A 25041-nucleotide genomic window follows, 5' to 3' on the forward strand; every position below is an offset into this window, starting at 1 on the left:
GACAACGACTCGTTGCTACAATTAGTCAAAATGGCTGCTTCTTGATGACAACAGCGTTTAGTGGTAACTTGTTGCCTTTTGACCATGTAAGCTCAATTTCTTTTTCTTTTTATTAAATAGATTGTTTTAATTTACAGCTGTACCAATACGCATACACCGAATGATAGTAATTATGTATACAGTGAAAAATAACTGACTTCTTACATGTTGCTTTTTTTTACTCCGTTAGGCATTACTCAGCTTACTGGCATAGGCCTACTGGCTAGGAAATACCGGTAGGCTAATGAAATCTTCAGATTTCGTCTTGAGACTACATCGGCCAAGGCTATGTATATGGAATCCGGCAAAATATGTCTCCCCCCCCCTTCATTCCATATATAAGCCCCATCAAAAAATCCCTTTTTTACATTGGGGGTGGGGGGGGGGGGGGGGGGGTGCAGGACGGATATTTTTCCCATCATGTCACTTCAACCCGCACTGGTTTGCATCCAACAGTTATGTCAGTTCGCTCCCAACAAGTATGTCACTTCGCCCCCAATGAATTACCAGTTCACCAGTACAGATAATCCTGTTTGTCCAGGAAAATCAGTAAAAACAAATAAAAATTTATGAAACCAAGTTGTTCATTGTTCAGTGGAAGGAATTTCAAATTCAGGTAAAAAGAAATTCAAATTACATTTTGGTCCTTTGAATAAAACAATTATATATACAGTGCTGTCCGCTGTATCGGTGCACCTAAGCATTCAAAGACTATTTTCTATGTGAACACTGTGAAATACTTAATAAAATGTGTCTCTCACCAATGAAGCAGTGCATAATCTGAGGTACACTACAAATTGTTTTATGTCTGTAGTAAATAAACATTTTAAAAGTGTCCATAAATGTAGATACCCCCTTGTATCCAAAATGATTTGCATGTCCGGTGATTCGGCGCAGTAGATGTGGATCAGTGACCCCGCTATTTATAAACTGCGACCTCACTTTGTAGCACATAAATGCTACACTATTGTCGCAGGATTATTTTAGTACTTTTTTGTTTTGTCTTGTTAAAAAATATTACTGTTAAAATGAACGATCACATGACCCATCTCGTGATCAGATTCGGAATTGTTTTCTTGAGTGGCACAATACTGCAGATGCATACATGTTCATTTTCATGCATGGCTAAGATGCCTACATGGATTTTTTTCTTGGATAGATTGTGCACACACGTGGATCTTATTTCTCTTTTTTTCTCTTTTTCTTCTTCTTTTGTTTTTTGGTTTTTTGGTAACAATGTGACAGTTTCGTTTCCTTTTCAGTTTAAATAAAAATAACAGAAAAAACTAAATTATACTGTTTACTATAATTAAAAAAATGCGGGAATGGTGTTTTTAGACTGGTTTTAACATTCTTATTATCAATAAGGCTGACCCTACTTCGCGTTTATATACACGAAAGCAGGTGTATGATTTATTTTGAAATTATGATATAATTGTTGATAATTCCAAACAAAACCCAATTAATTTTACCCTTAACAATAAATATGTTGATACTTGATTAAACATTGAAAATGGAATTGAACTTTAATTTGTTAAAAACACCAACAACATGACAACTTCCTAAGCATACTTGAGCAAAAAACCAAGTGCGCTGAATTACCTGACGTGCTGATACACCGGACACAGTTGTATATATATATATATACGAAGATTGCCAATAGAACTGGTTCTTGTTGGCACTAACAACATACACCATTGCGATTGTATTAGTGTATGTAATGCAGTATTTAATGAGCTGAGAGCTTGCCCACTATGGCTGTGATACGACAGGTGCTATGTAAATCAAAAGCCTTTTGATCTAGGCTAACCAAATTGTTGTGTATATATTAATAGTTAACAATAGATCTCACTACACAGATCACTTCCGGGTGAGAGTTCATTGATCACGGTCCACTATAGTTCCTAATTGTGACACATGTTATGGTTCACATATTCACTTCTAGGAAATGGTGAAGAATTAAAACAATATGTATGTTTAATGGTAAGCCTTCTGGCTGTATTTTACCCATGTTATTTTATAATATTGTGCATCAACCTTTTGGGACATGGATGTACAGTGCAAGAGACAGCCGGAGTGAATCGGTTAATGAACCACCTGTTTAGACCGGTACTACAGCCAGGTACGGTCATATAGCAAAAAACTGAGACGGAAATGTTCTCAATTTTGGAGTGAAAATAAATGCTTATACGATGTATGTTCGCAATGGTATATGTTGTTAGTGCCAACAAGAACCAGTTCTACTGGCAATCTTCGTATATATATATATACAACTGTGTCCGGTGTATTGGCGCGTCCGGTAATTCGGCATACTTGGTATTTTGCTCAAGTATGCTAAGGAAGTTGTCATGTTGTTGGTGTTTTTAATGAATTAAAGTTCAATTCTTTTTTTAATGTTTAATCGAGTATCAACATATATATTGTTACGGGAATTAAAAAAAAAGAAAAAAAGAATTATTAATAATTATATCATTTCAAAATAAATCATTCACCTGATTTCGTGTATATAAACACGAAGTAGGTCAGCCTTATTGATATTAAGAATGTTAAAACCAGTCTAACAACACCTTTCCCGCATTTAAAAAATTATAGTAAACGGTATAAATGTCTTTTCTGGTTATTTTTATTTATACTGAAATGGAAAACACAGACAAATGTAAACAAAACAAAAGTTTTAAACCTTAATTGACAGTCATTCCAGTTCACAATTGTCACATTGTTACAAAAAATAAAAGTGAAATAACATCCACATGTGTGCACAATCTACCCGAGAAAAAAACCAAAAGGCATCTTAACCATGCATGACAATGAACATGTATGCATCTGCAGTACTGTGCCACTCAAGAAAACGATTCCGAAACTGATCATGAGATGGGTCATGTGTGGTCGTTCATTTTCATAGTAATATTTTTAACAAGACAAAACAAAAAAAATACTAAAATAATCCTGGGACAATAGTGTAGCATTTATGGGCTACAAAGTGAGGTCATGGGCAGTCTATAAATAGCAGGGTCAATGATCCACATCTACTGCACCGAATCACTGGACATGCAAATCATTTTGGATACAAGGGGGTGCCTATATTTATGCACTGTTTTAAAATGTTTATTTACTACAGACATAAAACAATTTGTAGTGTATTTCAGATTTCAGAGAGAGAGAGGGGAGAGAGAGAGAGAGAGGGGGAGGATTCATCACAAGTGTTTTTAATATGGAAAATATCAAGCAAGTCTATTTTAATCAGTATTTTGGTTGATATTTTTCATATTAAAAAACTTGTGACAAATCCTCTATTTATGGTATATGTTCCCTTTTCTCAATTGTCGGTGCAAACACACATTTCAATTGGGGGGTGGGGGGGGGGGTGGTATGGCAAGTGTTGCTTTCAGTTTAATAACAAAAATCAGGGCACCAAGGCAAGTTGGAGGGGCACCAAAACAAATGTTTCCTTCTAAAGAGGGGTATGAACGCAATTTACTTTCTATCAAAATTCTCAGAAAAAATAATTTCACCTTATGACCTTGGACTCTTAGCCTATGTAATTTGTTGGATATGGATGTTTTCCAGGGAAATATATTAGGGGGGGGGGGGGGGGGAATTGTTTTGAGCAGGGAAGGAAGTTCAACCTCCTGGTACCCCCCCCCCCCCCAACCCCCACCCAGCACACCTGCATGTAATGATAATATAGGTTTATTAACATGAATTGGGCTCCTAATTATATATATATATATATATAAGCTAAGGGTCGTGTGTGTTAATGAGTGTGTGGTTGTCGCACATTTGTTCTGACTGGACAGTATCTCAAATGACTTCTGGCCCTAGCCCGCGGTCACGGCCAACACGCACTCTGCAATTCCACAGCTAATAACTATATCAATTGACAAAACTAAGTTTAATTGAAGCACTCATACCTAAAGACAGTGGCTAGCTTCGCACATTTCGCTGCTGCCAACCTAAGCTCCTGTTCTTTTCTTTTTTTTAATTCTCCCATGCCAGGGCATTTCGATGTTCAACAACAAAATACATAACTGAATCCTAGCGTGTATGTGTGTGGGATTTGGTAGTTGCAATATTACGGAACTATAATTTAATTTTTAATTTTGGTGTAATCTGACATTCAATTTTCATTTAGGATAATTGCACTCTCATCTGTGTTGGGGTTAGTTTTTATCAGAGTTTGGGTAGTATGTCGGATTATTTCAATCAAGTTAATAGATGAAGACTATTAAGGCAGTACCTAATTAACATAAAGCATATATACTGACCTTGTTCCACATTCATGTGATATATGTTATATTTTATATTATATATACATGTAATGCACCACTCATTGTTACGTGGACATCAACTCTAGAAGAAATAAAATATTTGAATTTGAACATGTATACCGCTGCTTCCATGATGGGTGATTTTACTTTTTTTTTATTTGACATGGTCAGTAAAACAGTCCTATGGACAAGGAAAAGTACATATATACAACATGGAATGTATGGTATGGGAAGGGCACAGTGGCAAACCAGGCATTTTTCTTGCCATTGACGCCGTAAGATTTTCGAGGCATAATGGCAAGTAATGGGGGCAATTATGACAATTGCTACACACACTACACAGACTACACATACACATGCGTGCATAACAAAAACAACCAAAAAAAACCCTCATCAAAATCATCTTTATTATCTAATAATATTGGTGGAGGGGCAAACAGAAATAGTTGGGGGCAAACTGACAAATAGTTGGGGGCGAACTGACAAATAGCTGGGGGCGAACTGACACTTGAGGAGAACTGGTCAAACTGGGGTTGAACTGAATTGGGAGCGAAATGTATAGTACCCATTTAACTCTAACCCACTTAAGAGACCCTTAACTTTTATTTTTTAGCAGCAGCATGTCTGACAAGGAGGAGGCTACTGGAGATGCTGCTCCGGAAGGTGTTTCTCAACTACAAGCTGAACCGGGAGACTCTCAAACTGCTGTTGAAACTGAACAAGCAGAAACTGAACAAGCAGAAACTGAAAAAGAACCAGTGGAAGTGGAACAAACTGAAACAATTGAAGCTGAACCAACTGAACAGACTGAAGCAGTGGAAGCTGGTCCAACTGAAACAGAGCAGACAGAACCCACAGATACTGAACCAGGGCAGACTGAATCGGCTACTACTGGACAAGTGGAAGCTGAACAAACAGAAACAGTGGAAACTGAACCAGCTGAACAAACTGAAACAGAGCAGACTGAACCAGCTGAACAAACTGAAACAAAGCAGACTGAACCAGCTGAACAAACTGAAACAGAGCAGACTGAATCAACTACCGCTGAAACAGTGGAAACTGAACAAGTTGAACCAGTGCAGACTGGATCAGCTGAAATGGAAGGTGAACCGATTGGTACTGAGGAACAAGCGGCTGATGCAGGTACTACAGAAGAGCCATCAGAAAGTGAGCAAGTAGAAGCAGCACCAGCAGAAACTCAACCAGTAGAACAAGCGGCTGATGCTGAACCAGTAGAACAAGCGGCTGATGCTGAACCAGTAAAACAAGCGGCTGATGCTGAAACTGAACCAGTGGAACAAGTGGCTGATGCTAAATCTGAACCAGTGGAACAAGCAGCTGATGCTAAACCTGAACCAGTGGAACAAGCGGCTGATGCTAAACCTGAACCAGTGGAACAAGCGGCTGATGCTAAACCTGAACCAGTGGAACAAGCAGTTGCTGGAGATGCCCCACCAGGACCTGAAGTTGCTGCAGCTGGTGTGTCAGAGAAACCTGCCACACAGGAACCGGTAGTTGAAGGGGAGAAGAAGGAAGACTTGCCAGCCCAAAAGGATAAGCCTGAGGTACAGCGTGAATCAAAGCATGTTGGTGACGACACTCCCATGGAAAAAGATAAATATGACATACCAGCACTAGCAATTTCCTCCGAGCAGATGGTGGAGCGACCAGTCAGTCTGAGGGCTAATGCTACAGGTTAGTCTGTCGGTGTGGTTAATTTTCGTGTACCAGGGTCAAACCTAACCACTTTGTTTATTTTCTCTTCAAGGGAAGTTCATGTTTCTACTTTCATGAAGTTTATATTTTTACCGTTAGTGAGATTTGTGGTTTTACTAGTAATGAAGTTCTTGTTTTTACTAGTAATGAAGTTCATGTTTTTACTTGTAGTGAAATTCATGTATTTAGTTGTAGTGAAGTTTGTATTTTTACTTGTAGTAAAGTTCATGTTTTTACTTATAATGAAGTTTGTGTAACATCTACTTATAGTAAGTTTATGTTTCTAGTTGTGTTTTTACTTATAGTGAAGTTTGTGTGTTTCTAGTTGAAGTGAATTAAGCTTGTACTTTCACTTGTGGTCAAGTTCATGTTTCTACTTAAGAAGTTTTGTTTCTACTTTTAGTGAATTTCAAGTTTTTATATTACTTTTAGTGAAGTGTTTCTACTTGTAGTGAAATGTGTGTTCCTTTAGTAAAGTTTTGTTTCTACTTGTAGTGAAGTTGATGTTTCTACTAGGAGTGAAGTTAGTGTCCTTGTAGTGAAGTTTTGTGTTTTAGTTGTAATGAAGTTCATGTTTCTAAATTTATGAAGATTTGTGTTTTTACTTGTAGTGAAGTTTCGTGCTTCTACTTGAAGTGAAGTTCATGTTTGTACTTATAGTGAAGGCTACAAATTTACTTGTATAGTGAAGTTAATATTTCTACATGTAGTGAACGTCATGGGTTTTTTTTCTTGTGAAGCTCATGTTTTGTTTGTAATTTGCTTGATTTTTTTTTTTTTGAATTTTTTTCAGTCTTTTGGCTTTTCTTTTAATTTTGTTTATTCACCATATTCCCTGTTACAAAGACCTACCCCCTGTCTATGGTGAAAACAAGGGGTATGTGGTCAATAAGATCAGGAGCTCGAGATAACAACCTGACCTGGTGCTTATAAAAATTTTACAGCCCAGACTCGAGACTGTAATAGAGTCTGAGACACTAATATCATGATAACGTCATGTGACGTCATTAGAGATTGAGTCTGGACTCGAAAAAGTTTCATAAGCACAGGCCCAGGAAGAGGATCAAGCTCATGTTTTTACTTGTGAAGTTTTGTGTTTTTACTTGTGAAGTTTTGTGTTTTTACTTGTCAAGTTTTGTGTTTTTACTTGTGAAGTATCATGTTTCTACTTATAGTGAAGTTCATGTTTTTACTTGCAGTGAAGTTATTGTTTCTATTTGTAGTGAAGGTCATGTTTCTATGTAGTGAAGTTCATACATCTACTTGTAATGAAATTTATGTTTCTACTTGTAGTGAAGTTCATGTTTCTATTTGTAGTAAAATTTGTGTTTCTTACTTGTAGTGAAGTTCATGTTTCTGCTTGTAGTGAGGTTCATATTTCTACTTGTAGTGAAGTTCATGTTTCTACTTGTAGTGAAGTTCATGTTTCTACTTGTAGTGAAGTTCGTGTTGATGCCTAGTGGACAGGTGGTCACTTTGGCTTGCACTCTGGGACAGACTCTGAAACAGCTCAAGGATCATTTTGCCTCAGAACTGAAAATGCCGTTCAGCCTTATTCTGCTAATGCATGATGGTAAGAATAGTTTTATTATTTATTTTTAAAGTAGAACTTCCTTTTTTTGTCTTTTGTCCATATGTCCAGCTATATATTAAAGTTATTCCAGTAATGCTCATGGGTTTGCAGAGGACATTTTGTTTTAAAAATTTTGATTAGTGACAGTTGGTGATCAATCTAATTAAAATTAGCTCCACTATTACATCAGCCCGTTGGAGCTCATGTCCAGTTGACCTTTCATTCCACCAATCAAAATCTTACTTGCAAAATCATGCCAGTGATTTGAAAAGAATTTGAAAACATTTGGGATAATGTCGAGGGTATACGAAATGATTCGGGTGAATTACGAAGTATGCCGAAAACTTAATTGCAGTATAAAATTTTATATAAAATTCGTTCCACTACAGGAAAAAAAAACGTGATGGTATAGCCATAAAATCTGTTTATACTAGTATACAATCCAGAGTTTATTACTGCACTTTTCCCCGGGTTTTTTTCAGTGTTGAAATAGACCAAAAAGTTCGCCTATTGCATAAATAGTCTCACCCGATATTTTTAGAATTTGTATGCTTCCGAATAATGCTATAATAGGTGAAGTGTAATTAGTCGATATTTAAATTGTTATTTATAGATTAAATGTCACCTGGACATTGGAGTCCACGCAATGCTTTTAGATCTACTGGTAGACAAGTAGAGCTAATTTTAATCAGATTGGTTGGTAATCAGTTAGAAATTGAGTTGCAACTACTATTTCACATTTTAGAATTGTGTAGCAATCTCTGAAATTTGTGTAGTGAATCGTGACGTGATACTGAACAAAACGTTGTCTGGTTTGTGGACTGGGATGGAGGCGAACCTGTGAAAATTATTACAATGGTAATTTCATTCGCACAACACTCAATCTAATTTTGTGTAACCTATTGTTTGTTAGTGGATTAAATGCATATATATATATATATAAATATGGTAAAAAAAAACCTAAGAACAACCATGTTTTTGTACGTCCGTCTATGATGGGGTCGTATTATGGTATGGCATCTGTAAGTACGTCCGTCCATCTGTTAATGTTTTCTTGTCTGGACCATATCTTGCATAAAGATGCATACAGGACCATCAAACCACATATGTAGGAACAACTTGGGATGGCGATGTGTCACATACTATTACTAGGTCACTGTGACCTACTTTTCACGGTCTACTGCACATAACAGTAAATCCTTGTTCAGCTAATTTCTTGGCGGTTCTATATTGTTAACATTATATACATAAACTGTTTCTCTGCCAATATAAATGTGTCACCAGAGTACTCGTGCTAACCAAAATTTAATCTAATCTAGTAAAGAACTATATCATAACACGGTATGGTGCAGGTTTCATTTGTCCATAATCCGTATGCATATACATACGTAATCTGCAATGAGTAACCCGCAGCAATCACTTTCTATACAAATGAATTAAGTAGATTCCATTTATGCATCTCTGTACATGTGTGCATATCTATGCATTATTAATTACGTGCAGATTATATGCATAAAAAATTACATACAAATTGAATTTGCCCCTATCTCTGACATGATGTAGGTAAAGGAATGGCGGATGACACGACTCTGGCCGATCTGGGTGTAGGTCCAAACGGCACCGTCCAGCTGGAGCTGCAGTCAGCCGACCCAGTGAACATGCCCATCAAGGCGTACCGCCCACGGCAAGAGTACCACATGCCCGACGTCATCACGGTTCGGGTCCAGGCAGGTCAGCGATACGTTTGTCATTCACGTAATTCATAGACATGTCACAGTTCTGTGTGAAATTGTCCAGGGCAAGTGGTTTTTGATGTATAGGACAATTATTATAGTAAATTACAAGTCAACTGAAAATTATGTATTTTGATAAAACATTTATTCATAATTTTAATGATGTTTTGAATATTTGACAGTTGTTTAAATCAAATAAATGTTTTTAATCAAGTGGATTTTTTAAAATAATCAAATGGATTTTTTTTTAATCAAGTGTGTTTGAGCAGAAACATAATATATAGATAGGACAAATAAACATGGACACTGAGTTGTTTTCATGATGGGAGTTAATGTAGGGCCCTCCATATTGGTATTACCTGTAGTAAATAATGTTATGTTGACCTTTTCATCACACTGAAATATGTTCATAGCATGTGTCAAGATTTTCTTACATAGATTAAAAAAATTATGTAAGCATCTGCTTTTTTGTGTCTAATGTCCTACATATCCCAGAATATGTACAGAGACAGCCCTCTAGACTGGATACTCACAGGAACAGTTTAGACAGGTTGTGTTCTGTACTGATATTTAAATATGGGCCGTGTAAAATGTCCACTTTTGATGGAGATTCAGTTTACAAAGGGTTTCGTTTTGAAGAATTGCACTGTATATTATTTGTTTTCCTAAATGTACTTCCTTGTTCATGCATATGTGTTACTGTGGTCAGAATGACAAAATCAATGACAAATAGTTGACATGCTTGTATAATTAAAATTTCCTCCTCCCCACCTAGAAGAAGGTGACCTGCGTGAGGTGATCGTGGAGATTGAGAGGACGACGAGGAAGAAACCCTACCTGGGAGGTTACCGACACAAAGACACTGGGGTAGAGTTCCACAACGCCTCTGCTCAGACGATGAAAATACTCCGACCTCCGCCGCCGGTCGACCGGTACTGCCGTGACACGCAGACGATGGAACAGTGGCACAGGCTGCAGCAGACGAGCAACGACATGGCCACACAGATGACCAAGATCGGAGTCTACGTGTCGAACATGCCCGACAAATTGATCAGTCCACGCAGATACACCACGGCCGACGAACATCTCGACATGGTTCTTCAGAAGGTAGTTTAATACAATAGTTTACTGTTGGATAATTAATAGTCAGATTAACTGATAACATTTTAGAAATACACCACAGCCGACAAACATCTCGACATGGTTTTTCATAAGGTAGTTAATACAGTAGTTTACTGTTGGATAATTAATAGTCAGATTAACTGATAACATTTTAGAAATACACCACAGCCGACAAACATCTCGACATGATTCTTCATAAGGTAGTTTAATACAGCAGTTTACTGTTGGATAATTGATAGTCAGATTAACTGATAACATTTTAGAAATACACCAAGGCCGACGAACATCTCGACATGGTTCTTCATAAGGTAGTTAATACAGTAGTTTACTGTTGGATAATTGATAGTCAGATTAGCTGATAACATTTTAGAAATACACCACAGCCGACAAACATCTCGACATGGTTCTTCATAAGGTAGTTAATACAGTAGTTTACTGTTGGATAATTGATAGTCAGATTAACTGATAACATTTTAGAAATACACCACAGCCGACAAACATCTCGACATGGTTCTTCATAAGGTAGTTAATACAGTAGTTTACTGTTGGATAATTAATAGTCAGATTAACTGATAACATTTTAGAAATACACCACATCCGACAAACATCTCGACATGGTTCTTTATAAGGTAGTTAATACAGTAGTTTACTGTTGGATAATTGATAGTCAGATTAACTGATAACATTTTAGAAATACACCACATCCGACAAACATCTCGACATGGTTCTTCATAAGGTAGTTAATACAGTAGTTTACTGTTGGATAATTGATCATTAATTACCATCTCATGTCTTCACAACTTGGCTGCTCCTCTTACCTTTCAGTTTTTCTTTTGCTGTCCACCTCCACATCCTAGTCTTTGTCACTCAAACCATATCACACATCACGTCTCACACCTGTCATTTCCAAAGTACTTTTGCCTTTCATGATTTGTTTAAATTACTTCTTTATAGATCATCATTTTACAAAAGTACTACAGAAGGTGGCTTGCCAAACGAAGGGTGCAGAAACTGCGAGACGACAAAAAGAAGAGGTTAGACTGGGAGAGGGAAGAAGAACTGAGGAAAATCAAGGAGAAAGAAGACCGAATTAAGCAGGAGTTTGCTAGGAGGATGAACCCCAAGAACAAAGATGATTTTGATCTTCTGTACCATGCCTTGGAAAGTGAGTATAGCCTGAACTCATCAAGTTATTGTGATACCAGCTTTAGAAAATGAGTAAAAAAGAGTGGATTAGATATGAACAGAATTAGGACTTCTTGAGTTGACTACTGGCCAACCAGTCAGCAATAGAGTGTGAATCTACCTTTAGATTTATTTGACACATGGACAAGACCTGTTGAGTTTTGGTCATCATACTATATAGAATCTTGACAAGATAATTTGCCCCCTACCGGTCCAACTGGAGGGGATTATGGGTGTTGTCTCCATCCTGTCTGTCTGTCTGTCTGTCTGTCCATCCTTCAGTCCATCTGTTCACTTATAGTTTCCTGGACCTTTTTTCACAATGCCTCAAGAGAGCTGAATTTTTTTGTCTATAGCTTTATCATTTAGAGTTACAGATCAGGTGTGACTTTTATGGGGATTGGCCCCGTTTTCATAGAGTTATGGTTCTTGAGATACACAAATTTGTTAGGCCTGCTTTAGCAGTACATGCAGTCAGAATGCTAGTTTGAATTATTTGTTGACGGTGATGTTGTTTGTGACAGAGTGGCGGCTGGAGGAGATCGAGCGGATCAACAGCACGTTGACGGGGGCGGAACGCAAGGCGGCACTCTACATGCTGCTGGACCAGGAAACTCAGCTGCTGGCCGCCATCGACCGACACAAGCTGGAGGCTGACGACACCAACAAGAAACTCCGAATACTGACCTTCCTCGACAAGGTGAATCACATGTAGACATTTGTTGCATGTATCTAGTTATTGTATGGGGGTCGAGGGAGGGGAGAAAGATTTAGCTCTGTGGAACACTCGCCTGAGGCTTTTGCAACTTAGGATTGGAATTGCCCTCCTTGATGTATCCATTCTCTGGTTGTGTTTTACAGGTTTGACCCTTCGCAGTCTGATTTACTGGTGGTTTGAACAAATTATGTAAAGTAGAATGTTCATTTACACAGAGTCTTTGATTAAAGTGCTGTTTTAGACTAGTGGAGAACCATTTAAACTGGATATGAGGAGAATCCACTGTATTTACAACTACACAAACAACTACCAGACATTTTTACAGTACATTATTACACAAGACTGTAATGTAACCTTGTCAAACATGATTCATGTGTTATCATTTCATGTTTGTTAATGTCTGGTCTTGTTTTCGTCACTCTAGGCGGCTGCCCCGAAGACGTGGAAAGGCCGAGATGGTAGACCGACCCAAATGGACACGCCATATACGATCCGAGCACGGGAACTCAAAGACATCTACAACAGCATCAACATGAAATACCTCACACAGGACGAGAGACTGGATGTGCTACTCACCCTCAAACACACCGTCACGGTAGGGCAGATCTGGAGGGTGTGTGCTACACTCTCAAACACACTGTCAAGGTAGGGCAGATCTGGAGGGGGATATGCTGCTCACCCTCAAACACACCGTCAAGGTAGGGCAGATCTGGAGGGGAATGTGCTACTCACCCTCAAACACACCGTCACGGTAGGGCAGATATGGAGGGGTGTGTGCTGCTAATTCTCAAACACACTGTCAAGGTAAGCCAGATCTGGAGGGGGATGTGCTGCTAACCCTAAGACACACTGTCAAGGTAGGGCAGATATTGAGGGGTGTGTGCTGCTTACCCTCAAACACACCATCACGGTAGGGCAGATCTGGAGGGGGTGTACTACTCTCAAACACACCATCAAGGTAGGGCAGATATGGAGGGGGTGTATTACTCTCAAACACACCATTAAGGTAGGGCAGATATGGAGGGGGATGTGCTGCTCACCCTCAAACACACTGTCACGGTAGAGCAGATATGGAGTGGGGTGCTACTCACACTCGAACACACTGTCACGATAGAGCAGATATGGAGCGGGGTGCTACTCATACTCGAACACACTGTCAAGGTAGAGTAGATCTAGAGGGTGATGTGCTGTTTACCCTCGAACAAACTGTCACTGTAGGGCAGATCTGGAGGGGAATGTGCTGCTCACTCTCAAACACACTGTCAAGGTTGGACAGATCTGGAGGGTGTGTGCTACTCAAACACTGTCAAGGTAGGGCAGATCTGGAGGGGGGGGTTTGTTAACATAAGATGTGCTGCTCACTCAAGCACATGATCAAGGAGTTGGGGTCATGGTGACTGTATTAAATGTAGATTTTGGATGGGTTGGGGTCATCTAGACAAAACAGGTGCAGATGGGGTGGGGTGTGTGCGTAGTTCTTGTCACTCTCGATCAGTGTCAATGAGATCATAATACATGAAGAAGTAAATTTTAATTACTGCAGCAGAGTAATTAATCACTTTGTTTTTACGTTGACGTCTGCAGACTATAATACTGTGTTGACATTTCAGGAACATGACTGTAAGTTGACTCAAGAGATCATTGAGTTGATTGACCGGGAGGCGGACCTGCTGATGCGGGGCGTGAAGGAGGCGAACCTCGACGGATTGCGCAGGAGAATCTCCACGCTGTTCCTGCAGTACATCCGCACTCCCACCTTCAACCCAGAGGCAGCCAAACTGCTCAAAGTGAGTTCACAAATCATTCTTCACTTCCAGCGTAAAGTCTCGCAGTTATCTAGAAACACTGTATGATATATCTTTGGATGAAATTTACCGTTTCTTACCTCGAATATTCATTTTTGTACACAGTGTGTTGCTGGTTACAGTCGTTATTTGGATTTTTAGTAATATTAAGGAACATTTTGTTCAGTATTGCATGACAATTCACAACACGTTTCAGAGATCGCTACACAATTTTAATATATTAAGCAGTATTTGCTATTCAATTTTTAATTGATTAGAAATGTTGCTAATATGTAATAAAATTATATACATATGTGTATGTGTGTATTGTTAATAGCAATAATCGCCATCTTTTGCTTAGGTTCCACAAGACCCATCGACATTACGGAAGAACATCTACTTCTGTTCTGGCTGTAACAACTACCTGCCATCAACAGAGTTCCCTCTGTCGTCGAACTCGCGAGTGGTGGGCAAGTGTCGTCAGTGCAACAAGATCGACAATGATGGTCGTGTGCGCCAGGACTACAGCCACTACCGCTACATGCTCAAGATGCTGAGACTGTCCGAGGAGGCGTACGGAGATCAGTCACAGATCGCCTTCCTCTTACAGGTTCGAGGGTTTCTTATCAACTCTTATGCACACATTTAAATACATAAACTTTTCATCCTGGTACAGTTTACTCTATGCAGTTTTTTAACCGGCCTCGGTGGCGTCGTGGTTAGGCCATCGGTCAACAGGCTGGTAGGTACTGTCGAGGCATGGGATTTTTAATCCAGATACCGACTCCAAACCCTGAGTGAGTGCTCTGCAAGGCTCAATGGGTAGGTGTAAACCACTTCAAATAAAAGATCCCTTGCTGCTAATCGGAAAGAGTAGCCCATGAAGTGGGGACAGCGGGTTTCCTCTCAAAATCTGTGTGGTCCTTGACCAGATGTCTGACGCCATATAACCGTAAATAAAATGTGTTGAGTGCGTCGTTAAATAAAACATTTCTTTCTTTCTTTCTATGCAGTTTTGTTCTGAAATCAGTTTTACTGTGCAGCTGCCCTTTATGTTAGCTGAATAGGATGACCAAACAGAGGAAAGTGATATACTCTTCACAGGCACGTGTGCAGGGGGATAGTTTGGGGGGTCAAAACCTCAAATCCTTCTCAAACTAATAAAAAAAATTCACTCAACTCTATAAACTTTGCTCGCCAGTCTAGACCTTCTGCTAAAATTCCAGTACAAGTACCTGGTTGATCAGTTCATGTGGATTTGAATTAAAAACTACAATTTCAGGAACATATGTGCTGTTCTTTCTTTTCTTTATCCTGTCTTGTAGTTACACCACCATTACACTTGTTTACTTTAGTTTGAGGTCAGGTTAAGAATTCAAAGTTAAAACAAAAAAGTGATTTACTTGTACTGGTGGAACTGCATGAAGGAGGGTGAGTTGATGGAATATGCTCTTATTTTTTAGGAGAGTGATTTGACTGAATGTGTTCTTATTTTTCAGGAGAGTGAAGTGACTGAACATGTTCTTATTTTTCAGGAGAGTGAAGTGACTGAACGTGTTCTTATTTTTCAGAGGAATGAGGTGACTGAGCGTGTTCTTATTTTTAGGAGAGTGATTTGACTGAATGTGTTCTTATTTTCAGGAGAGTGATTTGACTGAACGTGTTCTTATTTTCAGGAGAGTGATTTGACTGAATGTGTTCTTATTTTCAGGAGAGTGATCTGCGGTATCTCGTAGAGAACATCTGGAGCAGCCAGAGCACGCTGAGCGCGTGGGATGATATCTTCGACCTGGTGCTGGTGCGGTGGGACAGCAACGAAGAGTGGTCTCCCTGGAACTGTATCCTACTCACCAGAGATGAGGCGTCTGCCCACGACAAACTTCACAGTTTGGAGGAGGTCAGTTATCTGTTTTGGGTTCAAATTTACAATAAATGCACTTATTTTTTAAGCCAGATTCTGAACTTTTTTAGAACTAAGCTGGGCTTATTTTGTTTGTGGTCTAATATTATGTTGCTAGTAGTTATATTGGCTTAATTCTGCTTTAAGTCTTGATTTGACCAGTGGTAAATCGCTTGCCTGATGTGTGGTTGGTCAATGATCGATCCCCATTGGTTAACTCATTGGGCTATTTCCATGGCATTTTATAGACCATTTGTGGTGCACTGGCTGGAATAAGACATAGCCCAATGGGACTATCGACAGGGATCAATGTTATACCGACTCACATCAGCCAAGCTCTTTACCAATGGGACTATCGACAGGGATCAATGTTATACCGACTCACATCAGCCAAGCTCTTTACCAATGGGACTATCGACAGGGATCAATGTTATACCGACTCACATCAGCCAAGCTCTTTACCAATGGGACTATCGACAGGGATCAATGTTATACCGACTCACATCAGCCAAGCTCTTTACCAATGGGACTATCGACAGGGATCAATGTTATACCGACTCACATCAGCCAAGCTCTTTACCAATGGGCTATGTCCTTACCCGAGTATTGTACAGAATAACATACTTCTATTAAATACTAGTATCCAAAAAACAAATATGATTTTCAACAATTGATGGAAGTTTAACACAATATTAGCAGCTTAAAATAATCTGGGTAAGTTGACTCTGTTGCCGATACATCCTTGTATTTAAGTACCAATCTCATAAATTGCCGTTCTTGTTCTGTCCAAATGTCTGGGATGTCAAACCTCGTGGTATGCACTGATCTGTTGATCTGTCTATGGAAAAAAGTATTTCAATAACCCAGCGCTGTTAATCAAAATTTGTTTATGGGTTTCTTTAATTTCTAGACTATTGCAGTTAGCAGATGTACTACACATACATGTGTACATCCAATAACCAAAACAGTATCCTAGAGGATTGTTAACCAAATTTAATATTGGACTCTCAAAATCTGACATCAGTAACTTTGAAGTAAATGTTCGCCAGTACATGTTGTCATTTGTGTTTTCTCTTTCCTCTTCAGGGCTACGGTCAGGTGTTTATACACAAGGTGAAGCAAAAACACACCTTGGCTAGGAACTATTTCTCCCGTCTTCCTGGCATGGCAGAACTAGTGCGACAGAAAGCCAGCCAGAAGGACACCGGGACGCGTGGACCGTCCGTAGCAGGGACGTCAGTGCCAGTACAACAGAAAGCATAAATTATGTTGATGGTCTTTAACATAGGGGTCAGAAGTGGGGGGAGGGGGGAAGGAGGCATTGCCTGAACTTTGAAGATAATACATTGGCTCTCTGTTTGACAAGCAACTTAATGCACTGCCTCCCCCTCCAACTTTGAAGATAATACATTGGCCCTCTGTTTGACAAGCAAATTAAGGCATGTCCACCATCCCCCCTCTCCAACTTTGAAGATAATACATTGGCTCTTTATTCAACAAGCAAATTAAGGCATTGCCGCCTCCTCCAACTTTGAAGATAATACATTGGCTCTTTATTCGACAAGAAAATTAATATACAGAAGCCGTCCCCTCCCCCAGTTGCTGGTATCTTCCAACGCCTCTGTTCAGTCTGAGGAATTCATACATACCAACTGTCAGTGGTCCAACGAAAATATGGGATATGTAAAACAAAACAAACTGTGAATTTGAAAAAATATTTGTATGATTCATATGACATGTATTAACATGTTTTCCATCTGCTCTCGGAAACATTTCAATTTTGAAGATGAATAGTATTGATGACTTGTTAGTGTAACATCCAATGACATTGTCCCAAGAACCGTAACTCCTGGTGAAATCGGGCATTCTGTTTCTACCAACAGCACTGTATCAGTTTGGTTTAGGCCTATATGTAGATTTAACTGTACATTATAAATTAATGGGGGTAATTTCACAGTTATCTCCCCTTGAGTGTTTTTTGTTTTGTAAGAATACGTTTTGTACTGTGTCGACAATTTTGTCTGTTCTAAATTATTGTACTTTTAAATGCCATGACTTATAAAATAATAACATCTTGAGCATGCTTCTCTTCAATTGCCCTGTGCCAAAAAGTAATTAAATTATGACAGTTAAAAATTAGCACAATTAAATGATAGGTGAGCCAGGTGAAAGGTTTGCAGGTGTAGCAGACTCATCTTTTAGTACAAGTCATTTCAGATGACACATTTAGGGTATTAGTTTTCTTCCTGTAAAATATCTTTGTCGTTAATAATAGGCCTATATACATAAGAACTCCTTCATTCATGACACAAAGTAATTATTTTAGACTGGTTATTTTTTGTAATGAAGCACTTAAATGTGACAGCAAACATCAGTACTCTGTTTCAGGGTAAGACTGTGGTTCGAAGTTAAGCAACTGTACATAGGGATCACACCGGCATATTCTCTAAGTTTTATCTCAATAATTGGTTTAATGTTTGAAGTAAATAAAATATATTGAACCAATGACAGCCTGCCTTATAGGATGCAATTTTTATTTGCATCGAGATATATGTTGGATGCAGTGATGTAGTCCATTCTGTCAGCTGTAAGATTGAATAATGCATATTAGAGAAAACATTTTAATGTTTGTAGATGTCATTTTATTCATATGCCCTTGAGTCAACATTGAGCAAAGTTGGACCTATTTGTAGCACTCTCCTGCTTGAAACAGGAGGAGATAATTATCGTACATAATTCTATTATCTCAATTATAGGAGACCTTGTATATGGCAAACTAAGCTGCATGCATTGGTTACATCGTAGTTTTAAATATAGCGTATGCCATACCATGTATGTAAAGCTTTATCCAAATATACATGCTGTAAAAATAACTGACATTCTGTTAAATCGTATGATTTACTCGGCGAATTGAGTGAAATCTGGCTAATTGAGCTTTCTGTGTGTATAATAGCACATTTGATTCCCATTTCACTTTTTCTTTTATTATTGACACATAAATTAAAAAAATTTACAAAATATTAAAACATGCTTTTAAAATTAATACATGCATGCACTGGTATATTGTTTTAACCAAATAAAATAAAATAAAATTAGTACAGTCCAAAATCATGTTATATATTTTTTCTCAGATTGCACAGCTGTAATCTAGTAAATGAAAAAAGAAATAAAATGTATTGAAATCAAATTATTTTGTTCACCTATGTAAAAACTGTGGTATTTATCTTCTCTGTTGATTATTTATCTTCTCTGTTGATTATTTATCTTGAATGTCTGTGATATACTGTTTCCAGTCAGTTTAATGTATTTTAGTCCTCATTTTCCTTTGTATACGTGAAAGTATTCAGTTATCTTGTTGAACATGATGGTTGGTGTATGTATACATGTATCAGTATATTTACTGAGTCAGTATAAATTTGTTTTGGTAACGTTGACCACCTGAGCATATAGTAATGTGTGTTTTAAGTGATATTTTATATGTGTAAATTTTGTTAAATAATAAACAATTTAAGTACTGTGTTCAGTTTTGAATAATTCCTACAATGAAGCTGTTTTTAACAGTTCAGGGCCCAATTTCGCACATTCAGAACAAACTCTTGTAGCGCATGCCTGTTCTGGGCACATGTGCCGGCGTTGGTCAGCTCCTCTGTCCAGGACAGGAGCCAAGCTGTGGAGCTCTGCAAAAGATATATGCCCAACAGCCCTTCTTGCGACTCTCACGGGACACTGGGATCGATCACTGTCGGTGGGCCCATTGGGCTATTTCTCGTTCTAGCCAGTGCACCATGACTGGTATATCAAAGGCTGTGGTATGTACTACCCTGTCTTTGGGATGATGCATATAAAAGATACCTTGCTGCTAATCAAAAAGAGTAGCTCATGAAGTGGCTACAGCAGGTTTCCTCTCTCATTATCTGTGTGGTCCGTAGTCATGTTTGACACCATATAACCGTAAATAAAATGTGTTGAGTGCATCGTTAAATAAAACATTTCTTTTTCTTTCTCACGGGACAAAGGATGTAACACAACCAGTCGAACGCTGAAGAAGAACTAAACATCGTAAGTTTACGTCTGCTACTAGCAGTTCTACTGTTCGTGCGTTTACACGTGTTTGACATCAATTTCACGTAGAAAATTACATCATGGAAGTGGAGTATTTTTAAAAACAAAAGAAAATTAAATATGTGTTCTAACTATATTTGTTGAACTATAGTAGTAACAAGAATTTTGGTTTAGTAGAATTACGTTTTCGTGCAAAACTAGGCTTACGATGTGACATGATAGTTTGGCATCCATCGTAGCCAGATTTGTTGCCTCTCTCTGTTATAGAGTGGACAGAACTACAGGAAGTGTTGTGGTGTTTGGTCATCTTTTCCACAATACGATGTTTAGTGAAATGGGGGCCCTGCTCTTCTATGTTCTCTGAATGAATGAATGAATGTTTTACGACACCCCAGCACGCCTATGTTCTCTGATGGCAGATTCATCGAATGGCGTGTATGGAGACCTAACTGGGGGTTATTGATGGGTGGGGCAGTAAGAGTATATGTGCAATTTGAAATGCTTAAAAATAAACTTTTATTTAAACTTATTTCAGGATCCATGATGCTTTGGTGCACAAGAATAATCCTGTTAATTTGGATACATTTTGCAGCCTGAGAATTGTATTGTTTTCAGCGTCATTTTAATGTTTGAGAGAAAATGAAGTTTAGAAGGTTTGAACTACTAAAGGTTGTCTGGATACTTGTTTCAGATATAGCGTTTTCTTAAATTACTCATCAATACTCATACTTGCATTCTCTGTACACTTGTAAAAATAAACTTTAGGACATTATAAAAATTAATTTTATACATAGAACCTTTTGACGAAAACGTTTTTTTCTTCTTTAATTACTACTATGATACAGGATTATATTATATTATTTAAGCAAGTCCTATATGACTGAGAAGATTTTGATTGGATACAAAACCGCGAAACGTGAAGATGATAAAGATGAGTGAAAAGCATTATGTACAGTAGGAAATTTAAACATTGTAGGAAGGGACACATTTGCCGGATAAACATTTGTAGGGTGACTTGGCATACAAGTGATAATTGGTGTATGTATCTGACCAGAAACTGTCCTAGTGTAGTGATGGTACGATGGGATACATTACCGTGGCTAGAAGGGTTGCCATGTAACACCATAGATCAAATGATCATGACAGTATTTACTATGGTAGGTAGGTTTGTTATGTTAGGTTACAAACAATCAATCAACTGACTGGACGTGCTTGCATCCAGTTATGATTCAAACACTGACAGTCCGGGTTTGTACCCAAAACGGAAGGTGGAGAGGCTGGTTTTGGCGTGTTATGGACGGTATGGAATAAAACTTGGTGAAAAGAGAAACTGAATAAAACGTCATCTGACCAAAGAAAAAAACCATTGACGCCTCGGCCAAAATTTTAATAATTTGGAGCATTTGAAGGACAATCCAAAAATAATAAGATAACAAAAGAGAAATGTGAAAAACAAATTACAGTATATAGAAGTAACATGTGAGAGATTATATGATTGCCATGTTGGGTTACAAACATGTATTATAAGTTGAAATGTTTTGTTTATATCGGCCGATTTTACAAAAAAACATTTTTAACAAAAATAATAATGTCCCTCTTTTTTCTGAAGTTGAACAGCTAGAAATTTACGTTGTACAAAACATTAAAATTTGGTAAAAAAAAATCATTTTGATACTACGACTCGTCAATTTAATTGAACAAAATGTCCTTTCAAACTAAGCTATTGACGCGAACACGAAAAACAAAGCGAAGAAAAGGTCTATAGTGCCTGAGACTGGTGTTTGTTTACGAGGGTTATGAATATCGGGGGACAGGGGCATGGGGCTTGCGGGGGTGGGAATCAAACTTAATTACTTTTAAATACATTACAATATTTTAATAAAACGAAATCTAGCTAGAAGGGGCTGTTAGGACGGAACATTTAGCGACGGTGATTATGGTAGGTGGGGTTGTCATATACAGCATAATAATAAGTAATTGCGTAACCGTAACAGTATACTATATGGTGATATACAGATGATCATAAGAACATAGTAACGAGTATTTTCAGTAACCACAAGTGTAAACCTTCATAAAATAGTCTTCAAGTGATATCGTGAATCGGTTATGGTGTACTCTCATGAACCATTCTCACAACAAATAGTCTTCAAGTGATATCGTGAATCGGTTATGGTGTACTCTCATGAACCATTCTCACAACAAATAATCCTGAAAATAAGTTTTACGTACTCCAAATGTGGGCACGATCTGCGACAAACTAATACACTCTTCGTGTAATATGAAGACGACACGTTTTAACATTAATTTCATGTCTAAATACACAGTTTGTTTTGTTTAACGACACCACTAGAGCACATTGATTAATAATCATCGGCTGTTAGATGTCAAACGTGGTAATTCTGACACGAAGGAAATGTTTTATTTAACGACGCGCTCAACACATTTTATTTACGGTTATATGGCGTCAGACATGGTTGAGGACCACGCAGATATAGAGAGAGGAAACCCGCTGTCGCCATTTCATGGGCTACTCTTTTCGATTAGCAGCAAGGGATCTTTTATATACACCATCCCACAGACAGGATAGTACATACCACGGCCTTTGTTACACCAATTGTGGAGCACTGGCTGGAACGAGAAATAGCCCAATGGGGCCACCGACGGGGATCGATCCTAAACCGACCGCGCATCAGGCGAACGCTTTACCACTGGGCTACGTCCCGCCCCTTCTGACACGAAGTCATCCGAGGAAACCCGCTAATTTTCCTAATGCAGCAAGGGATCTGTTATATATGCACTTTCCCCACAGACAGGAAAGCACATACCACGAACTTTGACCAGTTGTGGTGCACTGGTTCATGTCTAGATAGTCAGTTAAATGTGATTCCTATTGCAGTGTACACAAGTATACGTCACCATACATGAAGCACAAGTGCAACAATTCTTTCAGTACACATACACGTACCCGGCCTCTGTGGTGTCATGGTTAAACCGTCGGACATACGGCTGGTAGGTAATGGTTTCGCAACCCGGTACCGGCTCTCACCCAGAGCGAGTTTTAACGACTCAATAGGTGTGAGGCCATTACACCCTCTTCTCTCTTACTAACCATTAACAATTAACAACTCACTCACTGTTTTGGACAGACAGCTCAGATAGCTGAGGTGAGTGCCAAGAACAGCGTGACTGAACCTTAATTGGATATAAGTGCGAAAATAAGTTAAAATGAATAAAACGAAATACACGTACCCAGGACTATGCTGAGCAGTCACCTAAATGACCGTTAAAGTCAGTTCGATGTTGAATATAATTTGGTCCAAGATAATTGAGGAGAACTGCACAGTGGCTTATCAAGACAAATAGCTGCTTGATATGGAGACTGTTGAATACACACGTGGCTGTATTTGAATACCGTTTGAATCCTCGGCGCAATTATTTAGATGTATGCAATGTCTGGCGAAATAACGGAGTTGAAAATACGGCATAGTTTCACATATGACAATGGATGTTTGTTTTATCTGACGCAAAATGTTTCAAATGTAATTCATTCTTGAGACGCTACGCTATCGATAATATGACAGCAGTATTCGATATTTACTCAACTTTCAGTTTCATTTTTTACGTATGGAACAAATGGCATAGACCTACTGGAATGCATTCAACTACGCTTTCACAACGTTGTTTAGGCTGTGGGAGACAAACTTCGCTTCTAAGTGTCAAACAATGGCGTGACGTCATTTTTCATTGTAACGTAATGACAATATTCAGCTTAGTGGGTGGAACTCAATGTCACGAAGGGCATGAAGTCCATGTGGGGGTTTTCTCGTTCCTACTAGTGCTCCACGATTTTAGCTTGATGTGATGTTGGATATGAAGTCCATGGGTTTTTCTTTCTTGTCCCAACCAGTGTCCTACGATTCTTAGCTCGTTGTTTATGACGTGAGGGCCAAACTCCAGGTCCATGTGTCAAACAATTGCGTAACGTCATTTTTCATTGTAACAATGGCAATATTGAACTTAGTGGGTTGATCTCGATATGGTGCAGGAATTGAAGTTCAGTTGTGTTTTTTTTTTTTTTTTTTTTTTCCAAAACAGGGAAGAGAAGTAACCCAGTGGTACAGCGCTCGCTTGGTGCGCAGTCGGTTTGAGATCGATCCCCGTCAGTGGGCCCATTGGGCTATTTCTCGCTCCAGCCAATGCACTGGTAAATTAAAGGCTGTAGTATATGCTATCCTGTCTATGGGATGGTGCATATAAAAAATCCTTGATGTTAATCGAAAAGAGTAGCCCATGAAGTGGCGACAGTGGGTTTCCTCTATCAATATCTGTGTGGTCCTTAACCATATGTCCGACGCCATATAACCGTAAATAAAATGTGTTGAGTGCGTCGTTAAATAAAACATTTCCTTCTTTTTCCAAACCAGTGCATCACGATTCTTAAATCGTAGTTTATGCTTTGGAAACAAAACATCGCTTTCAAACGTCTAACAATTGCGTCACGTCATTTGTCATTGTATAATATACATAATGGCAATATTCAACTTCGTGAGTAGAGCGCTCACTAGGGACGTAATGTCGTATAAGATATGAAGTTGCTGTTTTTTGTGGGGGGTTTCTTGTGACAACCAGTAACCAGTGATTCTAGAATCGTTGTTCTTACTATGAGAACCAAACATCGCTTCCAGGCGTCAAACAATTGTGTTACGTTATTTGTCCTGTAGCATAATGACAACTACTCGCCGATTTATTTCTCTATGCATATGAATCAAAATGTCTGACTAATCTGGTTAAATCAAAACAAAAGAATCTGGCTAAAACTTTTAACTTTACTTTCCGCTATATTGATGATTCTATATACATTGTTGTAATTCAACAATAGCTGGATTACAGATTACCTTACATTGATTTACCCACAAGAGTTGGAAATAAAAGAAACGTGAA

The 25041-nt window shown here is 38.5% G+C and overlaps 1 protein-coding gene across 2 annotated transcripts; it reads left to right on the top strand.

Annotated features, from left to right (window-relative positions):
- Positions 1–5: 5 nt before the first annotated feature.
- LOC121369380 (IQ and ubiquitin-like domain-containing protein) lies at positions 6–19555 on the top strand. Of its 2 annotated transcripts, none has more exons than XM_041494444.1 (12): positions 6–86; positions 4921–6002; positions 7462–7596; positions 9160–9327; positions 10105–10436; positions 11406–11616; positions 12161–12336; positions 12779–12949; positions 13965–14141; positions 14500–14748; positions 15850–16035; positions 17125–19555. In XM_041494444.1, the coding sequence occupies exons 2-12, from the start codon at positions 4928–4930 to the stop codon at positions 17299–17301; spliced, it is 3057 nt and encodes a 1018-aa protein (XP_041350378.1). In that variant the 5' UTR covers positions 6–86; positions 4921–4927; the 3' UTR covers positions 17302–19555. The 2 variants fall into 2 exon arrangements, with proteins under 2 accessions (XP_041350378.1, XP_041350379.1); XM_041494445.1 differs by having other exon boundaries at positions 10108–10436.
- Positions 19556–25041: the final 5486 nt, after the last annotated feature.

This window comes from Gigantopelta aegis, chromosome 3, assembly GCF_016097555.1.
Source record: "Gigantopelta aegis isolate Gae_Host chromosome 3, Gae_host_genome, whole genome shotgun sequence".
Taxonomy (NCBI): domain Eukaryota; kingdom Metazoa; phylum Mollusca; class Gastropoda; order Neomphalida; family Peltospiridae; genus Gigantopelta; species Gigantopelta aegis.

Bases quoted from the DNA above. Each gene is read 5' to 3' on its own strand.
- LOC121369380 (XM_041494444.1), top strand. From the start codon at position 4,928: ATGTCTGACAAGGAGGAGGCTACTGGAGATGCTGCTCCGGAAGGTGTT. The intron at 10,437-11,405 runs GTAGTTTAATAC...ACTTCTTTATAG, and splicing joins TCGACATGGTTCTTCAGAAG to ATCATCATTTTACAAAAGTA. The intron at 14,749-15,849 runs GTTCGAGGGTTT...TCTTATTTTCAG, and splicing joins AGATCGCCTTCCTCTTACAG to GAGAGTGATCTGCGGTATCT.